The 18,071-nt window shown below is 36.2% G+C and overlaps 1 protein-coding gene across 2 annotated transcripts in view; it reads left to right on the top strand.

Annotated features, from left to right (window-relative positions):
• The window catches only part of PLPP1 (phospholipid phosphatase 1), a 92,916-nt gene that overhangs the window by 40,341 nt on the left and 34,504 nt on the right, over window positions 1-18,071 (top strand). Inside the window, exon 2 of one of the 2 annotated variants that reach the window (XM_026498958.4) lies at window positions 15,793-15,944. The exons of the other annotated variant lie outside the window; for it this stretch is intronic. Coding sequence (XP_026354743.1) covers window positions 15,793-15,944 — 152 coding nt within the window. The remainder of the gene's footprint in view (window positions 1-15,792; window positions 15,945-18,071) is intronic. 2 annotated transcript variants of the gene reach the window in all.

The raw sequence follows: 18,071 nt of genomic DNA, 5'->3' as shown, positions 1-18,071 counted from the left end.
CTTGTGAGTTTGAGGCCCAAACTGGGTGTAGAGATTACTTAAAATCTTAAAAAAAAAAAAAAAAAAAAAAAAAAAAAAAAAAAAAAAGACTACTTGCTTTCAGAGCTAAATCTCCTCATCCCCCCACCCCTTCGATTTTTCAAGCAGAAGTGACATAATTGAATTTGGTAAACACTGAGTTGGCAAAATGGCCAAATTGAAATATATTTTTGATGAATATAATGAGATTAATATGCAGTTATTTTAAGATATACGAAAAAGGTCAAACATATCTCCTTTCCATTAATTCTTTTTTTTAAAGATTTTATTTATTTATTTGAGAGAGAGCACAAGCAGGGGGAAGCAGGAGGTAGAGGGAGAAGCAGACTCCCTGTTGAGCAAGGAGCCTGATATGGGACTTGATCCCAGGACCCTGGGATCATGACCTGAGTGGAAGGCAGACACTTAACTGACTGAGCCACCCAGGCATTCCTCCTTTCCATTAATTCTTAACCTTTTTGTAAAACAAACCAATTTTTTTTTTTTTACAAACCTTTCATCTCTGAATGTATGAAAATATTAGCACAGTGATACCTGTATTTTTTCCCTTATAGATCAAAGAGTCTGAAGGCAGAGTATGTCAGTATGACTTATTTCAGAAGTGTCATCTGACATACTTTAGATAAAAGTGTAGGCATTTGGGGTGCCTTGCTAGCCCAGTTGGTGGAACATGTGACTCTTGATCTCTAGGTCATGAGTTTGAGCCCCATGTGTGGCGTGGAGTTTACTTAAAAGTGTAGGTGTTTGTGTTAATATTTCATTAATTTATTTTTCTCTTCCATAAGTCGTATTTTGAAAACTGTAGGTCAGGATGTTATGTGCTTTACCTTTTTAGGTTTTAAGAAATTGGTTGAACCCAATTCTGTACAAGAGAAATTGATTGAAACCCGGTTTCTCTGAAAGCTTTTTTGTAACTAATAAATTTTTACTTTGGATTTGGCAAGAGTTCTTAGATAATGACACCAAAAGCATGATCCTTGAAATAAATAATTGATAACTTGGGCTTCATTAAAATTAAAAATTTCTGCTCTGTGTATAGCCACAGACTGAGGGAAAATATTTATAAAATACATATTTGATAAAGGACTGTATCTGAAATATACAAAGAACTCTTAAAACTCAACAATACGAGAGCAAACTACCCAATCAAAAAGTAGGAAAAAGGTCTGAACAGTCACCTCACCAAAGCAGATATACAGATATCAAGTAAACATGTGATAGGATGGCCAATATCTTCATTAGGGAATTGTAAATTAAAATAATAATGAGATATCACTACACACCTGTTAGAATGATTAAAATCCAAAACACTGACAACAACTGCTGGTGAGGATGTGGAGCAACAGAAGTGTTCGTTCATTGCTGGTGGCATCGTAAAATGGTACAGCCACTTTGGAAGATGTTTTGGCAGTTTATTAGAAAACTAAACATAATCTTATCATAAGATCTAACAATTGTGCTCCCAGCTATTTACCCAAATGAATTCAAAACTTAGGTCCTCACAAAACCAGCACACAATGTGTATAGCAGCTGCTTTATTCGTAATTGCCAAAATTTGGAAACTATTGTTATTTCCTTAAAAATTTTGTGAACGGATAAACTGTGATATGTCTGTATGATGGAATATTATACAGTGTTAAAAAGAAATGAGCTGTCCAGTCATAAAAAGACATGGAAGAACCTTAAATGTGTATTGTGAAATGAAGGAAGCCATTCTGAAAAGGCTACATAGTTTTTGATTCCAACTATATGACATTCTGGAAAAGGCAAAACTTTGGAGACAATAAAATGATGAATCTGTGGTTGCCAGGGGTTCGGTAGAGGACAGAGGAGGGATGAGTGGTTGGAGTACAGGAGATTTTTAGGGCAGTGAAACTATTTTATGTGATGTTATAGTGGTGGATGCATGTCCTTATGTATTTGCCAAAACACACAGAATGTACAGCAGAAAGAATAACCCTAATGTGAACTATGGAGTTTAGTTAATAACGTATCAGTATTCATTCTTCAGTTATAACAGAAAGACATTGATAATGGGGGAAATTAACAGTTGTTATGGAGAGGGAATATATCTTTCTGCTCAGTTTTTTTTTTTTTAAATCTAAAACTGCTTTAAAAGATAAAGTATACTAATTTTAAAAATACAAAAATTTACTCATCAGGTCTAGTGAAATGTCAGTATTCTTTGGCTAAATAATATTAGTAATGATTGCTACAAATCATTATCCTTATAGTTAATGAGTATTTATACATTCATTCCTAGGAATAGAATTATGTGATAAGAAAATAAAATTTTAGGGCTGTGCTTCAACTTATTATTTTTTTGTTTTTGTTTTTTGTTTTTGTTTTTGTGTGTGTGTGTATAAAACAGACTCATTAGAGATTGGAAGTTAAATCTAGAAATTTTCATGGTTCAATAGCAAAATTTCAACTCATTTATGTTAACTCTATTTTGACTTCAGATTATTGGTTCTTATCAAAGGAAAGGAGTGCAGAATTGGTTGACAATAAATAGAATAAAACTTTTACTTAATAAAAATCTAGTGAAGACTTAAATTTGGAAAGTATGATAGTACTTACAAATTCAGTGCAAGTTTTCCATCTTTAAAAGGAAAAAACAAGGAACTAAAATCTTATGGCACTTAACAGTCTGATAATTAAGATATGTTTAGTATATTTTATGTAGGGGACCATTACTGTTGCAGGCTTTATTATGCAATAAAACTTGAATATATTTAAAATTTTTGGGCTTCCTGAAAAATAATGGGTTGAATTTAGAAACATTTTTTTAATAGTGAAGATTTTATCTAAATACAGATTCACAGTCCATTATCCAAAACTCTTGGAGCCAAAAGTTTTTGAACTTTTGTAAGGTTATATGATCATATACCTTATGTAATGTTCTTGGCAGGGTCTAGAACATAATCAAAGACATTAAGATCTATATAGTGAAATATGACTAGTCCAAGTAAGTGAGGTAAATAAAGGCTAGGGTCATTTCTTCATTTGTTCAGGTTAAGTTTTGCCATTAGATACGTTCTGGTTGGGATTTTGAGGGTCTTAAATCTTAGAATAAGGGATTGTGGGCCTTTTAAAGAAAGCTCATTTAAAATTATTTAATTCCTTGGTCATGTTTTGTGGTTACTTTAAACAAATATTTAAAAATCCTAAATTTAGTTTCTGTTGAGAAACAGGACCTATGTTTAAATGTGTAAGCTTAAAACTGGTTATGTGAAACTAACTCATTTGTGATTGGAGTGCAGGATTGGTGATGTAAGCCATAAAAAATAAACATGTCCAATGCAGCACAGGGTTTTTGAATACTACCTTATTCAGTAATTGTGAAGTGTGAGCAAAAATAGTGTCTGTAAAGAAGTCACTCATGAAACATTTTGGTGTTTCCCTGTAGCCATAAATAGCTTATGTCGTGTATCTGGCTTTCTGGAAGATCACTTAATATTCTATTGTAGCTACATTCCTGTGGGCTCCTTCTTTAAATAAGAATTTAAAAAAAATTCTCCACCATTTTTGTCAGTTTTTAAAGATTTTATTTATTTATTTGAGAGAATGAGTGAGTGAGAGACAGGGAGAGAGCACGAGTGGGGAAGCAGCAGAGGGAGAGGCAGAAGCAGACTCCCTGCTGAGTAGGGAGCCTGATGCGGGGCTTGATCCCAGGATTCCGGGACCGTGACCTGAGCTGAAGTTGCACACTTAACCGACTAAGGTGTCCCTCATCAATTATTTTTAAGCTTTCATATTTGGGATGAGAATGAAATGGGGTCTTAACAATGGCAGTGTACTGCTTTATCATGAACCTGTGTTTCTAATATGACAAGAAATGGAATTCTGTATTACTTTTTTTTTTAAGATTTTATTTATTTGAGAGAGAGCGCGCGCGTGTGAGAGAGAGCAGGGGAGGAGCAGAGGGAGAAGGAGAATCCCCTCTGAACAGGGAGCCCAGTTGGGGGCTTGATCCCAGGACCCCCAGGATCATGACCTGAGCCGAGGGCGGACGCTTAACTGACTGAGCCACCCAGGTGCCCCGAATTCTGTATTACTTGCAGAAAGAAAACTTTCTGTGTTTTTACCTCTGTGTTTAGACTGTGAACAGTCAACACCAGTTCAGAGCATGGTATTGGAGCAGCCACCTTTCAGAAGGCAGGTCCCAGTTGCTGCCTCACCAGAGGAGGTAGCCGCAGGGAGTCATCTTCTTAATCAGACGACTTTCCAACCGCTGTTCTTGGTTTGGCTGTCTTGGCTTAGATGGTGGTGCGGGGGCGGAGATCCAATTTGTGATGTTGTATCTAGGGGGATTATAAGCAGAGGTCACTGGCAGGGCAGTAAAAGTGGGGTGAATGGTCTAGTAATTCAGTGATTTTCTCAATAGAGTACATGGGAGTTGTGAAGCACAGGGTACCAGTCGTGGTTTCAGTTAAATATGTATGTGTGTTCAGCCAGATATATTCTTATACTTGGGTGTTAATCTTCTGGTATACCTAAAAGCTCTCAAAATTCGAGAGGAAGAAAATGAGGTTTCTTTCAGATTAATTTCTCTGTAACTTGTTGGTGGAGAGTATACCCTTGTTTAATTTTAGCTGTACGTTACCTATTTCCAGGGTGGAGAGTAATTCTATTTGGTGTGTCCCAATAAGAAAATCATTGGTCAGGAGATGAAAAGAATAACTGGAAAGGCACCCATTTTGTTTACTATAGAATTTTGCTTATTCTCTTTGAAATTATTGTAATCTGGGTGCTTGTTTAGAACTTTTTTATATATGGTAAATTGAAGGCTGTGTTCTATCACATGAGTGTCTCCTGAGTATGAATTACTACTATGTTACAGATTTTTTTTAAAAGTTTTTATTTAGTTATTAGAGAACACAAGCAGGGGCGTGTGAGGCTGGCAGAGGGAGAAGCAGGATCCCCCTGAGCAAGGAGTCGGATGTGAGGCTAGATCCCAGAACCACGGGATAATGAGCTGAGCCAAAGGCAGACGCTTTAGGGACTGAGCCATTCAGGCGTCCCTATGTTACAGATTCTTTATCTCCCCATAGCGGCTCTCTGAGGGTGGTAGGTATTTTTCCTTTAGAGCTACCAAGGGGCATAGTTGGGATTTTAACCTCAAGTCTTCCTTACTCTGTTGTTCACATTCTTTTTGACAATACTTCATTGTCTTCAATGTGTAGTGTGGGTCTCTTTTGATGGAAGTGGGTAAGTCCTGTAAATTCTTCTGTTTTGCTTTTCTTTTGTCATTTGGAAGTTATGAATGTGAGTCAAGGTGGCAAAGATTAGATTAGGGAAGAGGGTGGCAGGAAGCTTGGGTTAGTGTGATAGCAGCCACCAAAGCTTAAGGTGGAGCTTGTCTGTCCAGGTTGACTTTACTGGAGCAATTTCTGAATCCTGACCTAAACTCAGGAGTGAAAATTTGAATTTGAATTTGAATCTGTTTCTTTGCTCTACTCCTGAAATGCAGTGTGACTTTATACAAGTCACTTAATTTCTGTAACTGGAAAAGGATTCTCTTCTGTTAGAAAGCCACGAGAAGAGGACGGATTTCACTGATCCAAATAATACACCAATTTCAGAGTATGTCGTTGTTCTTAAAAAAAAGAGTTCAGTGATTTTGCTCCCAGTGTAGCAAACCACTTTGGTGTTGTATTTTGGAGAAGGGCCAATCACTTACCTTTTAAGTGGAAGCAAAATGCATTGCATGTATTTTTTCCCCCTACTCTTCTCTCATTGTCTAATTTTACTATTCATTTAGGGTTTTCATAGGTTTTTCTGTAGACCTTAGAGTAACTCTAGAAGAATATCTGGTAGTTTATTGTACTTGAATATAGTTAAGTAGCCTCCTTGGGAATCTTTCAAGAATAAGCTGATCCTCCCCCTCCCCAGATTTATTAAGAAATTCTCAGTTCCCTTAACTTTTCTACTTCAGAGATCCATTCCATTGTCTGTCTCAGCCATTAAACTTTCATGATCATATCCTACTTGATGCCATTTCTAATAAGTTAAACCCCTCTATAATCTGAGTTTTAAGAATTCTGCTTTCTAATCATCACCTTCATGAAAACAATTCCTCTCAGTCACCAGCAGTTTCTTAAGTTGTTAAATCTAGTGGTCTTCATTTTACTTGATCTATCAGCAGCATTCCAGAAACCACTTTAAAAGTGTTTTATTTTGAAATAATTTTAGACTCTCCTACAAGTTGCAAAATTAGTTCAGAGAGTTCCCTGTTCCCTTCACCCAGCTTCTTCAAGTGATAACATTTTACATAACTACGGTAAAAGTCTCAGTACTATTAACTGAAATACAGACCTTATTCAGAATTCACTAGTTTTTGCTGTGGGCTGTGTGTGTGTGTGTGTGTGTGTGTGTGTGTGTGTGAAATTCTATGAAATTTATCACATGTAAAGATTTGTGTAACTGTGCAGAACTGTTGGTCACCCCAGAGAAACTCGCTTAGATTGTCTCTTTCTAGTCACACCCTTCCCCAGTCCGTAACACTTGACAACCAGTGATCTACTCTCCATCATGATAATTTTGTCATTTATGTTATATAAATGGATTCATACAGTATATATTTGAAATTGACCTTCTGAAATGGACCTTTTTTTTTTTTAATCACAGTTGAGCCCATCAATAGTTTATTTTTTTTTACTGTTGAGTAATATATGGATGTATTGTAATTTATTTTTCTGTTTGTCTGAGGGACATCTTGGTTATTTCTAGTTTTTGACTATTACAAGAAAAGCTCTATGAGGTTCATTTTTTTTGGTATGTGTGTATGGATGACTAATTGTTTCAACATCATTTGCCAAAAAGATTCTTCCTTCTCCATTGGATTGCTTTTATATCCTTATCAAAAAAAAAAAATTGGCTGTACTTGTATGAGTGAACAGAAGTTTTCATTTTTCTAGGATAGATACCCAGTAGTGGAATTGCTGTCTTTTGGTAAATGTGTGTTTAAATTTCTAAGAAGCTGCTTAACTGTTTCTAGAGTGGCTATACCATATTTCATTCTCACCAGAAATGGCTAAGAGGTCCACTTGTGCATCTTCACCAGCACTAATGATGTATTTTTCATTTTAGCCATTGTAATAGGTGTGCAGTGATGTATCCTTAGGGCTTAAATTTGCTTTTCTGTAATGGCTGTTGATGTTGGACATCTTTTCATGGGGTTGTTGCATTCACACGTATCCTCTTTGGTCAAGTGTAGGTTCAAGTTTTTGCTTATTTTCTCGTGAGATTTCAATTTATTTATTTATATTAATTTTTTTCTGTGGAGTTTAGAGAGATCTTCATTTATTCTGGATACATAAAGTCTTTTGTTGAATATGTGATTTGCAAGTATTTTTTTCCCTGTCTGTATCTTGTCTTTTCATTCTGTTAAATGTCTTTTGAGAGCAAAAAATAATTTTGAAAAATCAAGTTCATTGATACTTTTTTTTAAAGATGATTTATTTGAGAGAGAGAGAGATGAACAGGGGGAGGGAGAGGCAGAGGGAGAAGGAGAGAAGCAGACTCCCTGCTGAGTGGGGAACCTGATGTGGGGCTCAATCCCATGGCCCTGAGATCATGACCTGAGCTGAAGTCAGAGTCAGGCACTTAATTGAGTGAGCCACCCAGGTGCCCTGATATTTTTTCTTTTATAGACTGTGTTTTTGGTGTTGTGTCCAAGAACTCTTCACCTAACCCTATTACAAAGACTTCTAAAACTGTTTTTTTCTAAAAGTTTTGTTTTCTGTATTGTTCTATCTCTGTGATCCATTTTGTGTTTTGTATGAAGTATGAGGTTAGGTTGAGTTTCATTTTTTTGTATGTGTGAATGTATGACCAATTGTTCCAACATCATTTGCTGAAAAGACTCTCCTTTCTCCATTGAATTGCCTTTGTACCTTTTTGAAAAAAAAAAAAAAAAAAACAATTAGTTGGCTGTACTTGTGTGGGTATATTTCTGAACTTTGTTCTTCCTCCATCAGTATGTATGTCTTTCCTTCCTCATATATCACATGTCTTAATTATTGTAGCTTTATCTTGAATGGTAAAAATATTTATTGACTAGCTAAAAAATCAAGTGGGAAAAACAATAAAGTATAGCTACAAAATGTAGCTCAAAAATTTCATGAAGTGTAACTCCTTCAACTTTATTTTTTCAGAATTGTTTAGCTGTCTAGTTCCTTTGTCTTTCCACATAAATTTTAATTTTTTTTAAATAGGGGCTTGAGAGAGAGAATTGCATTGTACCTATAGATCGATTTGGGGAGAATTGACATAATTACCTTGCTAAATCTTTCAGTCCATGAAGATGATGTCTTTCCACTTATTATAAGAAAAACATCATTTCATCGGTGTTTTGTACTTTTCAGCATACATATCATATATATATATATATGTACCTAGGTTTATACTTAAGTATTCAAATTTTTTGAATGTTATTAATGGTATTGTGCCTTTAATTTTGGTTTTCAGCTGTTCATTGCTACTATCTAGACATATGATTAACCTTATATCCTGTGACCGTGCTACACATACTTAGTTCTAGGACTTTTGGGATAGATTCCTTGGGATTTTCTGTACTCCCCTGATTTTCATTTTTCCTTACTGGCTCCTTTTTCTCATTCTTCTTTGCAAGTTCCTTCTCTTCTGACTTTTTAATTTTGGAGTGCTCTGGGTATCAGTTCTTGGGTCCTCTTTTCTATCTATACTCATTTTTTGGTGATCTCATCCAGTTTCATAGCTTTGATACCACCTCTGTGCCAAATTCACATCTTCAGCTTGAACCTCTCCCCCAGTGGGCTCTATATCCAACTCCCTACTTGATATCTTTACTAATGGGCACCTCAAACTTGATGCATCAAAGTATGAACTCTTAAATCTGTCCTTTGTCTGCTCTGATATTCAGTCTCCAATGTTCCCTATCTCAGTTAACTTAACCGTATTTTTTATTTTATTTTTTTAAGTAGGCTCCACACCTAACATGGAGCTGAAACACAACCCTTACATCGTGAGTTGGATTCTCTACTGACTGAGCTGGCCAGCCACCTCCCCCGCCCCCACCCTGGTCTCTCAAATGGAAAACCTTAGGGTTATCCTTCACTCCTCTTTTTTTTACACTCATATCCAATCCATCCATCAACAAATACTGTTGACTCTACTTTGAAAGTGAATCCACAACTTGATCACTTTAAGATCTGTGCTGTATCTGCTGTTACGTCTCATCTCAAACCTAGTGCATGATACAGAGTAGTGGGACCCCACTTAATTGTTGAATTGAATGATTGCTTCTTTATTGAAGAAATGGTACTCAACACTTTGAGATTTTTACCTTCTCTAGTTGAATTATATTATGTCAATGTTGACAAAAATAAGTTATTTTTGTATCTTAAGTTTCCTGAATTCATCAGACTTCTGTTACGGATGGAGTCCCATAAGGTTTTGGTCTGTATACTGAATTGTGTTCAAATGTAGTTAATATTGAACTTTTGAGAGTTCTTTCTTTAAGATTTAGTGATAGAATTTTCAAATAGAAGAATGTTCTAGTTTCAGTTAATTTTAGTTATGATTTCTTATGCTGGTTGAAAAATTATTTTTAATTAAAAAAAACCCTGCCTCTAGTAAAGGTTAATATTAATGAAATATACTCATATCAACACTATGTAACATGAGAGTGCGTTATTTATAAGGTGACTGCTCTGAATTGTTTACAGCAAAAGATACATTCAGTGCTTTAAGTAATAAAACTGATCTTAGTTCCTCCTTCTTGACTCTTGTTTTTTGTTGTAGTTCAGTAATTATTTTTGTGTCTGGTTCATTCCCTCTGTTTCCTGAATTTTATTTTATCATGGACTCCCATGTACCGAGTGCGCTTTATTTTGTGCATGAATGGGGCAGAGTAACTTCACAGCTTCTCTTAAATGGTCACCACAGTTTTGTGCTCTTTAAATATAAGCAGATGGAAAAGAAATAAGGCATTGACATATTCTTTTTACTATTTTATTAAGTATGATTATATCTTTGGTCCTCATTAGCATCTTTGACAACTTGTATTTTCAAAATTGACTCTTTCCTACTTAGAATTTCCCCATTGGTGAGTAGACAAAGGTAGGTTTTCAAATGACCTAGTAAAGAAGGTAGACTAAACACCTCCCTTATCTGTTTAGCCTAGGGCCACAGTGAAGTATCAAAAATGATAATAGAGCCATTTATTCTACAGTTCAGTCTATACCTTGACATTCTTTATAGTTCTAGTCTCTATCTACATCCTTCCTTCTTGTTTAGGCATTTGGAGAAGAATATCCCTCAGGTATTTCACAAATGGACATTGTCCCCTCTGTTTGGTGTTATCTTTTTTCTGCCAGCAAGGTCTGTTCCTCTTCGAGGCTACTGAAATGTGGTGCCTGACCTCAGGGTGCCTGATAGTTTTGTGTCGGGATTTCTCAGGCTGATGCCTACTGCTCTTAGCCTTGGGGATGTGTGTCCCTTAATGGTTTGCTGCTGTGGACTCAGGAGTTGAATCCCACTCTTCCCTGATCATCAGATAGTTTTATAACCCCATGATGGAATACCATTCTACAGTAAAAAGGAACAAGATATCAGTCTAGCTACACCATGGATGAACCTTAAAACATTATTTTGTGGAGGCGTTTGTGTAGTTTTCACTCTTAGGAGAGTTCCCTTCACATGTAAAAAAAGTTCTTAACTGCAGTTTCTCAGTTCTGCTGGACACCCCATCGCCAATCTTTCCAACTAACACCTTTGTTTATATGATGGTTTCAAGATGCTCAGTATTTGTACAGAGGAAGTTAAAGATGTTGTGTGACCGTGTTTTGTTTTTTTTTTTCTTTTTAAGATTTTATTTTATTTTAGAGAGAGCACTTGCGTGTGTGGGTTGGGGAAGGAGCGGGGGGTGGGGGGAAGAGAATCCCAAGCAGCCTCCCCGCTAAGCACGGAGCCCGACATGGGGCTCTATCCCACAACCCTGAGACCACGACCCGAGCTGAAATCAAGAGTTAGAGGCTTAACTGACTGAGCTATCCAGGCACCCTGACCATGTATTATGTTATCTTTTCCTATCTCTGGTAAAGGATGGAGAAGTGCTCTGGTGGTATTTCGTTGGTGGAAGTGGTGAGTTACCATATCACACACTCTTTTTTTGAACAATGATATTCACTAGTAGAAAGTAGAAGAAGGCTGTATTTATTTGTGGGTAAGTATGAGTTTACCATGCAGAAAATCCGATTCTTTTTTTTTTTTTTAAGATTTTATTTATTTATTTGACAGAGATAGAGACAGCCAGCGAGAGAGGGAGCACAAGCAGGGGGAGTGGGAGAGGAAGAAGCAGGCTCATAGTGGAGGAGCCTGATGCGGGGCTCGATCCCATAACGCCGGGATCACGCCCTGAGCTGAAGGCAGACGTTCAACCGCTGTGCCACCCAGGCGCCCCAGAAAGAAAATCCGATTCTTAAATGGATGAATATGACTAGCTACATGGGCATATTAAAAAGCAGAATGTGGGAATGTAAAGTGGTATGGCCATTTTGGAAGACAGGTTGGCAATTTCTTAAGAAGTTAAACATAAACTTATCACTTAAACATATACCAAATGATTTGTCCATTCTACTGTTAGGAGTCTACTCATTATAAAGGGAAATATATGTCCACACAAAAACATGTATGTGAATATTTGTAGTGGTATTATTAGTCCTACTAGACAAAAACTGAAACAATCCAAATATTGACTAACTGGTGAATGGATAAGCCAGACGTTGTATGTACATGAAGTAGGATACTATTTAGCAATAAAAAAGGAACAAAATGTATGCTACAATGTGGATGAACCTCAAAAACATTATGCTAAGTGATGGAAGGACTTAAGATATACCACATATTGAATGATTGCATTCAATTGAAATTTTTAGAAAAGGCAAATCGAAGTAGAAACAGAAAAGAGATGAGTGGTTGCCTGGGGTTGGCAGTGGGAGCAAGGATTGAATGGAAATGGGCTTGTGAGAATTTTTGAGGTAGTGAAAAAGTTCTAAAACTGGATTGTGGTGGTGGTTGTACAACTCTATAAATTTACCCAAATCACTGAATTATATACTTAGAGTGGGTGAATTTTATGATATGTGAGCTATACCTCAGTAAAGTTTTTTTCAGAAAGGGAATGAAAATGAACTTTGTAAACTGAAGTATTAAGAAAAACATTTTTTGACAAATATAGTCATTTGACTAATGATGAAAAGGGATTGTCTTGGAGATGTAATCTTTCAGGTAAAAGGAAAAGGGTGTTTGATTTACATTGAAAAGAGTAAATGGAACCCTTTTCTTTTGCCTTGAAATCTGTAGTTAACAATAGGATCAGATATTTTTACTAAAATTTTTACATTTCTCCATATTTTTGTACACTGTGGCTGATAGAGTAAATTGCCATTATATAAAATAACCTTATGGGAGCAGTTTATCAAAGAACTTAACATTTATATCCTTTGACCTATAATTCCACATAAAAAGTATATTCTCAGGAAATAGACATCAAAAACTAATGATGTACTGTAAGGTGACATAACATAATAAAAAATTTTTAAAAAATTAATAATCTACATGCTCTCAAAGTAGGAGTTTTTATAATTGTTTTAGTTACGGCTCTGTTGGTTGCAAGGGGCAGAATTCCTTTATAACTAGCTGAAGTAAGGTTGGGTTTTGTTGGCAGGATACAGGGCACTCTAACAACTCCAAAGCAGCAAGATCAGTGAGGCCCTTTGGCAGTGGGGAGCCAAAGCCGCTTTCCCCATTTCTTACTCTCAGGGGCCAGATTAGTCACTCTGTTTTCTTTGCAGGCCTGCTTTGTCCACAGCCTCTTCTTCAGCCATTCTTTCTTGTGCATGGTTCAGTGCTGCTTGCCAGCTCTGACTGAGCCAGTCTTTGTTCCATTTCCAAAATTTCCGGAGCAGGAGTCTGGGGTAGGCCATCTTTTTGAGCCTGAAGTGGGTCAGGGAACAACTGGTGATTTGATCTTCTCCATCCCCTTTTTGGGGTCTACATTCAGGTTTAATAAAAATGAAATGGTGTTGGATAATGACATTGATAAAATAGATCCCATGGACTTTCAGAGATTGCAAATATTATTAATTTAAAATGTTTCTAAGGCCTTCTGTGATAAAATTGCTTTTCTTCACTCATCTCAAAAGAATAGTGTACATTTGTGGTAGAATCCTGCTGTTTTTAATTTTTATTTTTTTTTATTCCTTACTAAAATCTCCATGGTATGGCTTCCACCCTTTCTTCCTTATTAAAACCACTTTTACTAAGTCTGACTCTTGAAAATGTATTAGATGCTGTGGCTCAATCACCACATCCTGAGATGCTGTCTCTGGACTTGACCTCAGTGAAGTTACTCTCTCCTGACCTTTCTTCGGCCCTCCAGGTCTGCCTCAGTGGCTCTTCCTCCTGTGCTCATCCCTTTTATTGCTGCTGCCATGTGCCTCACCCTCCTCTTCTTTTGTTTTCCTATCTGTCCTGCAGTTTCTTTTATCTCTGTGGCTTCAGTGGCCCTTATATCCCCAAATCTCTGTCTTTATTAGACACCTTCTACTAAGTTCTTTGGTAACCACCGGCTTTTTAAATATCATCAGAGCTTTTCTTTTGAACCTTCCTAGCTTTTTGTACCTCTGTTTATTCTCTGCTGCACTTACATATTGTGCCTTATATAACTTTGTATTCCTGGTAGCACCTACCAGAATTCTTTTTGACAGTGAATTCACTCAGTATTACCCATCTAATATATTCCTGTTTTTAAAAATGGGCTAATTATACTTGTATGTGATTTTATTTTCTTTCCTTCCTATCCTAAAAGAATACCCACAAACATTTTTTTCTAATCTAAAAATAATTTCCAACATAGTTGTTTTGGTCGGGAAAAAAAACAAAACCCAACTTAGTGGATATGCTTGCTAAGAACATTTTCAATATATTTGGGTCTATTAATATGAATTTTTCCCAAGAATAAGGACATAAAGCCTACTGAGTTTTGGACACTAATCGTACGTGGATTTAATTTCTGTACTAGATATCTTCTTGTCCTACTACAAAAGAAAAAAATCATTGAAAAATTCAACGAATTTAGAAGTGTGCAATGTAGAGATTGAAAGTTTCCATTATTATGTATAGAGTTCTTGCAAGTAGAATTGAGCTGTAGAAATGGTGGTTCTTTGTGAATACAAAATAAATTTGCTCATTGGGTAAGAGTATGGCTTTTGGATGAAGGGTGAATGTTTAGTTACTGTATAGGGCAGACACCACCTGATGTCACATATCTGCTTACTAACCTCCACAGCGTGTGCTGCTGTGTGCAAAAGGTTTGTGCTGGAGCTGTGGAATCTGTATTAAAAGCTTGGGCATTTTGCCCTATTCCTCTGAATGCAGAAAGTTTAGTGAATCAGAGGATGGTCTGAAATCAGATAAGAGAGGCACTATAAGGGTCAGTTAGCAAAGTCAATTCTAGTTTATTTTATTTATTTATTTGTAATTGTAGCTTTTATTAGAAGTATGGCTTTGGGAACTTTGTGAACGTCTTAAAGACGTCTAATGGTTTGCCACTCTTGGAAGATGATTTAACACAAAGATAGAAACTTCATGTATTCAGGGTATAAATGAAAAACAGATAAATAAAAGAACTAGAAAAGTGCTTCTTTTCATTTAGCTCTTATAGATAGAACATACTTGATATTTGTAGTAATGACACTCAGGCAGAGTAGCAGAGTTGTGTTTGTCATTCAGCCTTTGGGGTTTTAGTGGAGTTAATGAGACCTATAAACGGTCATCAAGACTTGGTGCTTCATGGAAAGAACACTTAAACATACAATGAGTATGTTAGCTTGACGGTTATGGCATTACTGCTGGGAGAAGGGGTCTCTGAGAGAGAATCTTCCACACTTGGTTAAGTCTTGACACAGACCTCATGTTGAAGGTGTCTGCTAACCTAGAACTCTTTCACAGAGCATTCCTAGTTGGTATGCTGCTTATTAATCAGTATGTCTGTTTCAATGAAGGAAAGGAGACCTGAATTCTTAAAACTGACTTTTAGGGAAAAGACAGGTTAGGAGGTGAGTGTGAGACATAGTCTTGAGGGAAAACATGGGTAAAAACAGAAAGAACTGTCTTTTGGTGTTTTTGTGCTTGATTTCATTGTCCATTTTTTCTTAAATTTGGTTTAAATTCAGATCCTTCTCACAGCAGCTCGAAATTTGCTATAGATGGTATAGAAACGGGTAGATAACATATTATTTAGATACTCTGGTAGCTTAGCCATGACCATGTCCTGTCCAAATGTCGTAGTAATGTAGGGACAAAATGGGTAATGTCGAACAGCTGTTTTCCTTTTGGAAGCAGAGTGCGTGACAAACCGGAATAGTGCTGAAAACCCTGTGATTGAGCGGCAAACAAGATCATGAGAAGGGATTTTTTTTTTTTTTTTTTGGTCTTCTCTGCAGTCTGTTTAGTGTCTTCGGGGAGAACCAAAGGGAGGAAGATATTCTTGGTTAGATTGGTTAAGCATTGGTCCTCTTTCTACCTTCTTAATCGAAACTGTAATTTTTCTAACTTGTGTTGCATGCATTGCTGCATTTCCTTTTTATGTGTGCTCTTAATTATTTTCATGGCAAATGCATTTTTTAAACGGTCTTTGGGATAATTGCCATTAATTAAATTTCATATTTCCATTTTAATGATATTTTCGTTTATTCCTTTTGCTAGCTGGATTGCCTTTTGCAATTCTTACTTCAAGGCATACCCCCTTCCAACGAGGAATATTCTGTAATGATGAGTCCATCAAGTACCCTTACAAAGAAGACACCATACCTTATGCGTTATTAGGTGGAATAATCATTCCATTCAGTATTATTGTTGTAAGTCAAATCCACTTTTCCAAGTTTATCACTTTTGGGCAGTTGGCTTAATTTTGTGTTAATCTGTTAATGATTGATTGCATAAATGTCCAAAACAATGTGTATTTTTTTAACGTTTAATCGAAGGTGTTATTTGATCAAGATGATCTCAGTTTTAAGTGGAACCACAGGAATAACGGTGTATAATTGGAAGAACCTTACTGAATGTGTGTAGCTTTTATGCTCATCTTTTCCACATCACTGTGATTTTTAGAGCTCTAATTTGCTGTTGTTGCAATAATCATGTAATAGATACATGTGATAGCAGTATGTTTTTAGCATACTTTATACCTAGGGTATTACTTTATAATTTGTGGGATCTGTGTGTATGTACCTATTTTCTAGTTACCGAGTTCTAAAAAAAAGAAAAATAACTAATGTTAAGACTTCATTCTAACCCATGTAAAAGAATTTTTATATAATGCCAGAAATGAGAGAGAAAAGCCTAACTTCTATTTATAATCAGCAGTGAACACAAGAGAATTTTTACTGGTACTGAAACCTAATAGTAACCATTGCTTTTAGGATTTCAGGTGGGAATGCTTAGAGATTGTGCTCCAAGGGGAAGACATCAAGGGATTGGACTAGATTATTTCATAATTTCTGAACTGAGAGAGTCTATGACTTTGATTAAATAGCTTTATGCTCCATGACTTGTAACTTTAGAAAGAAGATTTATGTTGGTTAAAAGTGGAAAATATGGTCCCATCCAGGAGATAGCCCTATAAGATAACATGTCTTGTCTGTTTTGGTGTTCATTGAAAAAAAAAACAAAACTGAATTTAGACATTCTATGTTTTATTCAAGAATGATCACAGCTCCTTATTAGCACCGAGAATTAATCAACTCATTATTTGTGGTACATAATTAATAAAAGAAAACCTTTCTCATAAATATGTTTGTTTTATGAGACTGTGAGCTCCTGGAAGGCGAGATGGTGCTTTGTTCTTCTTCGTACGCTCGCTCCCTGCCATGGAGCCAGGCAGGGTGGAACCTGGCATGCCCTAGGTGCTGGAATGAAATGAGAGTAATTACATAGTGACATTGGTTGGCTCTCCTACAGTATGGGGAAGTTTTAAGAAATCAGCAGATCCTTTTAATCTAGACAAATCTTTACACTAAATGTTTACTACTAAAATCACGAAAGCCAAGCCTATGATTGTTCCTTTAAGAAGACTTGTAAGAGTAGATTTTTTTTTTTTAGTATGTGTGTTTCTGAGATAGTATTTGAATTTAAAGTTTTTAGTAGGATACTTAGTTGCAAATACAGTTGCCCCTTGAACAAGATGTGGTTAAGGAACACTGACACCTGGTGCAGTCAGAAATCTGTGTTAAAATTTTTGACTACCCCAAAACTTAACTCCTAATAGCCTCTTGTTGGCTGGAAGATTTAGAACATAAAGAGTCAATTAACACATATTTTGTATGTTACATGTATTATACAATAAAGTCAGCTAGAGAAAAGAAAATGTTAGTAAAAAACCCTAAAGAGAGAATACATTTACAGTGCTGTATGATGTAAGTGGACGCACTCAGCTGAACACTGCTGCAACTGGACTTGCCTTTCAGTTCTGCTTGACTTTGTGTCTCAGTCAAAAGGATGCCGCACAAGCAAAACTAGAGAAATCCGCTACAGACCAGAGGCCTGCAGCAGGCCGGGTTCTGATGGCCGGGTGCCGAGCGTGTCGGTGTAGCGTGCACGAGTGCAGGGCCTGACAGAACCCTCAGTTAGCAAGAACTCGTTATTTATATTTCATGAATTTGTGAGTTTTGACTATTTCGTCATCAACTGTGAGAAAGTTATCTTTGTGTTTAATAAAACAATGATAAATTGGGTGTAGGTTTCTTAAAAGAGAACAGACGTTTTAAAGGTGCTATGAAAGTACTATTTTCATATCAGCCAGCACTGCACAGGGCAGTAGTTTTATGTGCTAATTTTAAAATATTTCACTTTGTTTATAAACTCCACTCAATTCAGGCAGCACTTGGTTAGACATGTAAATAAATGTTTAATTTTATTTACTAGAAAGTGAATCAGTTCTTTAAAAAAAAACAAAAAAACAGGACTGTGATTGAGACTTCCTACCA

The sequence above is a fragment of the Ursus arctos genome, unplaced genomic scaffold (genome assembly GCF_023065955.2).
Source record: "Ursus arctos isolate Adak ecotype North America unplaced genomic scaffold, UrsArc2.0 scaffold_5, whole genome shotgun sequence".
NCBI classification, from domain to species: domain Eukaryota; kingdom Metazoa; phylum Chordata; class Mammalia; order Carnivora; family Ursidae; genus Ursus; species Ursus arctos.
The sequence above is the reverse complement of the archived record's forward strand: the minus strand, read 5'-3'. Positions and strand labels throughout refer to the sequence as shown.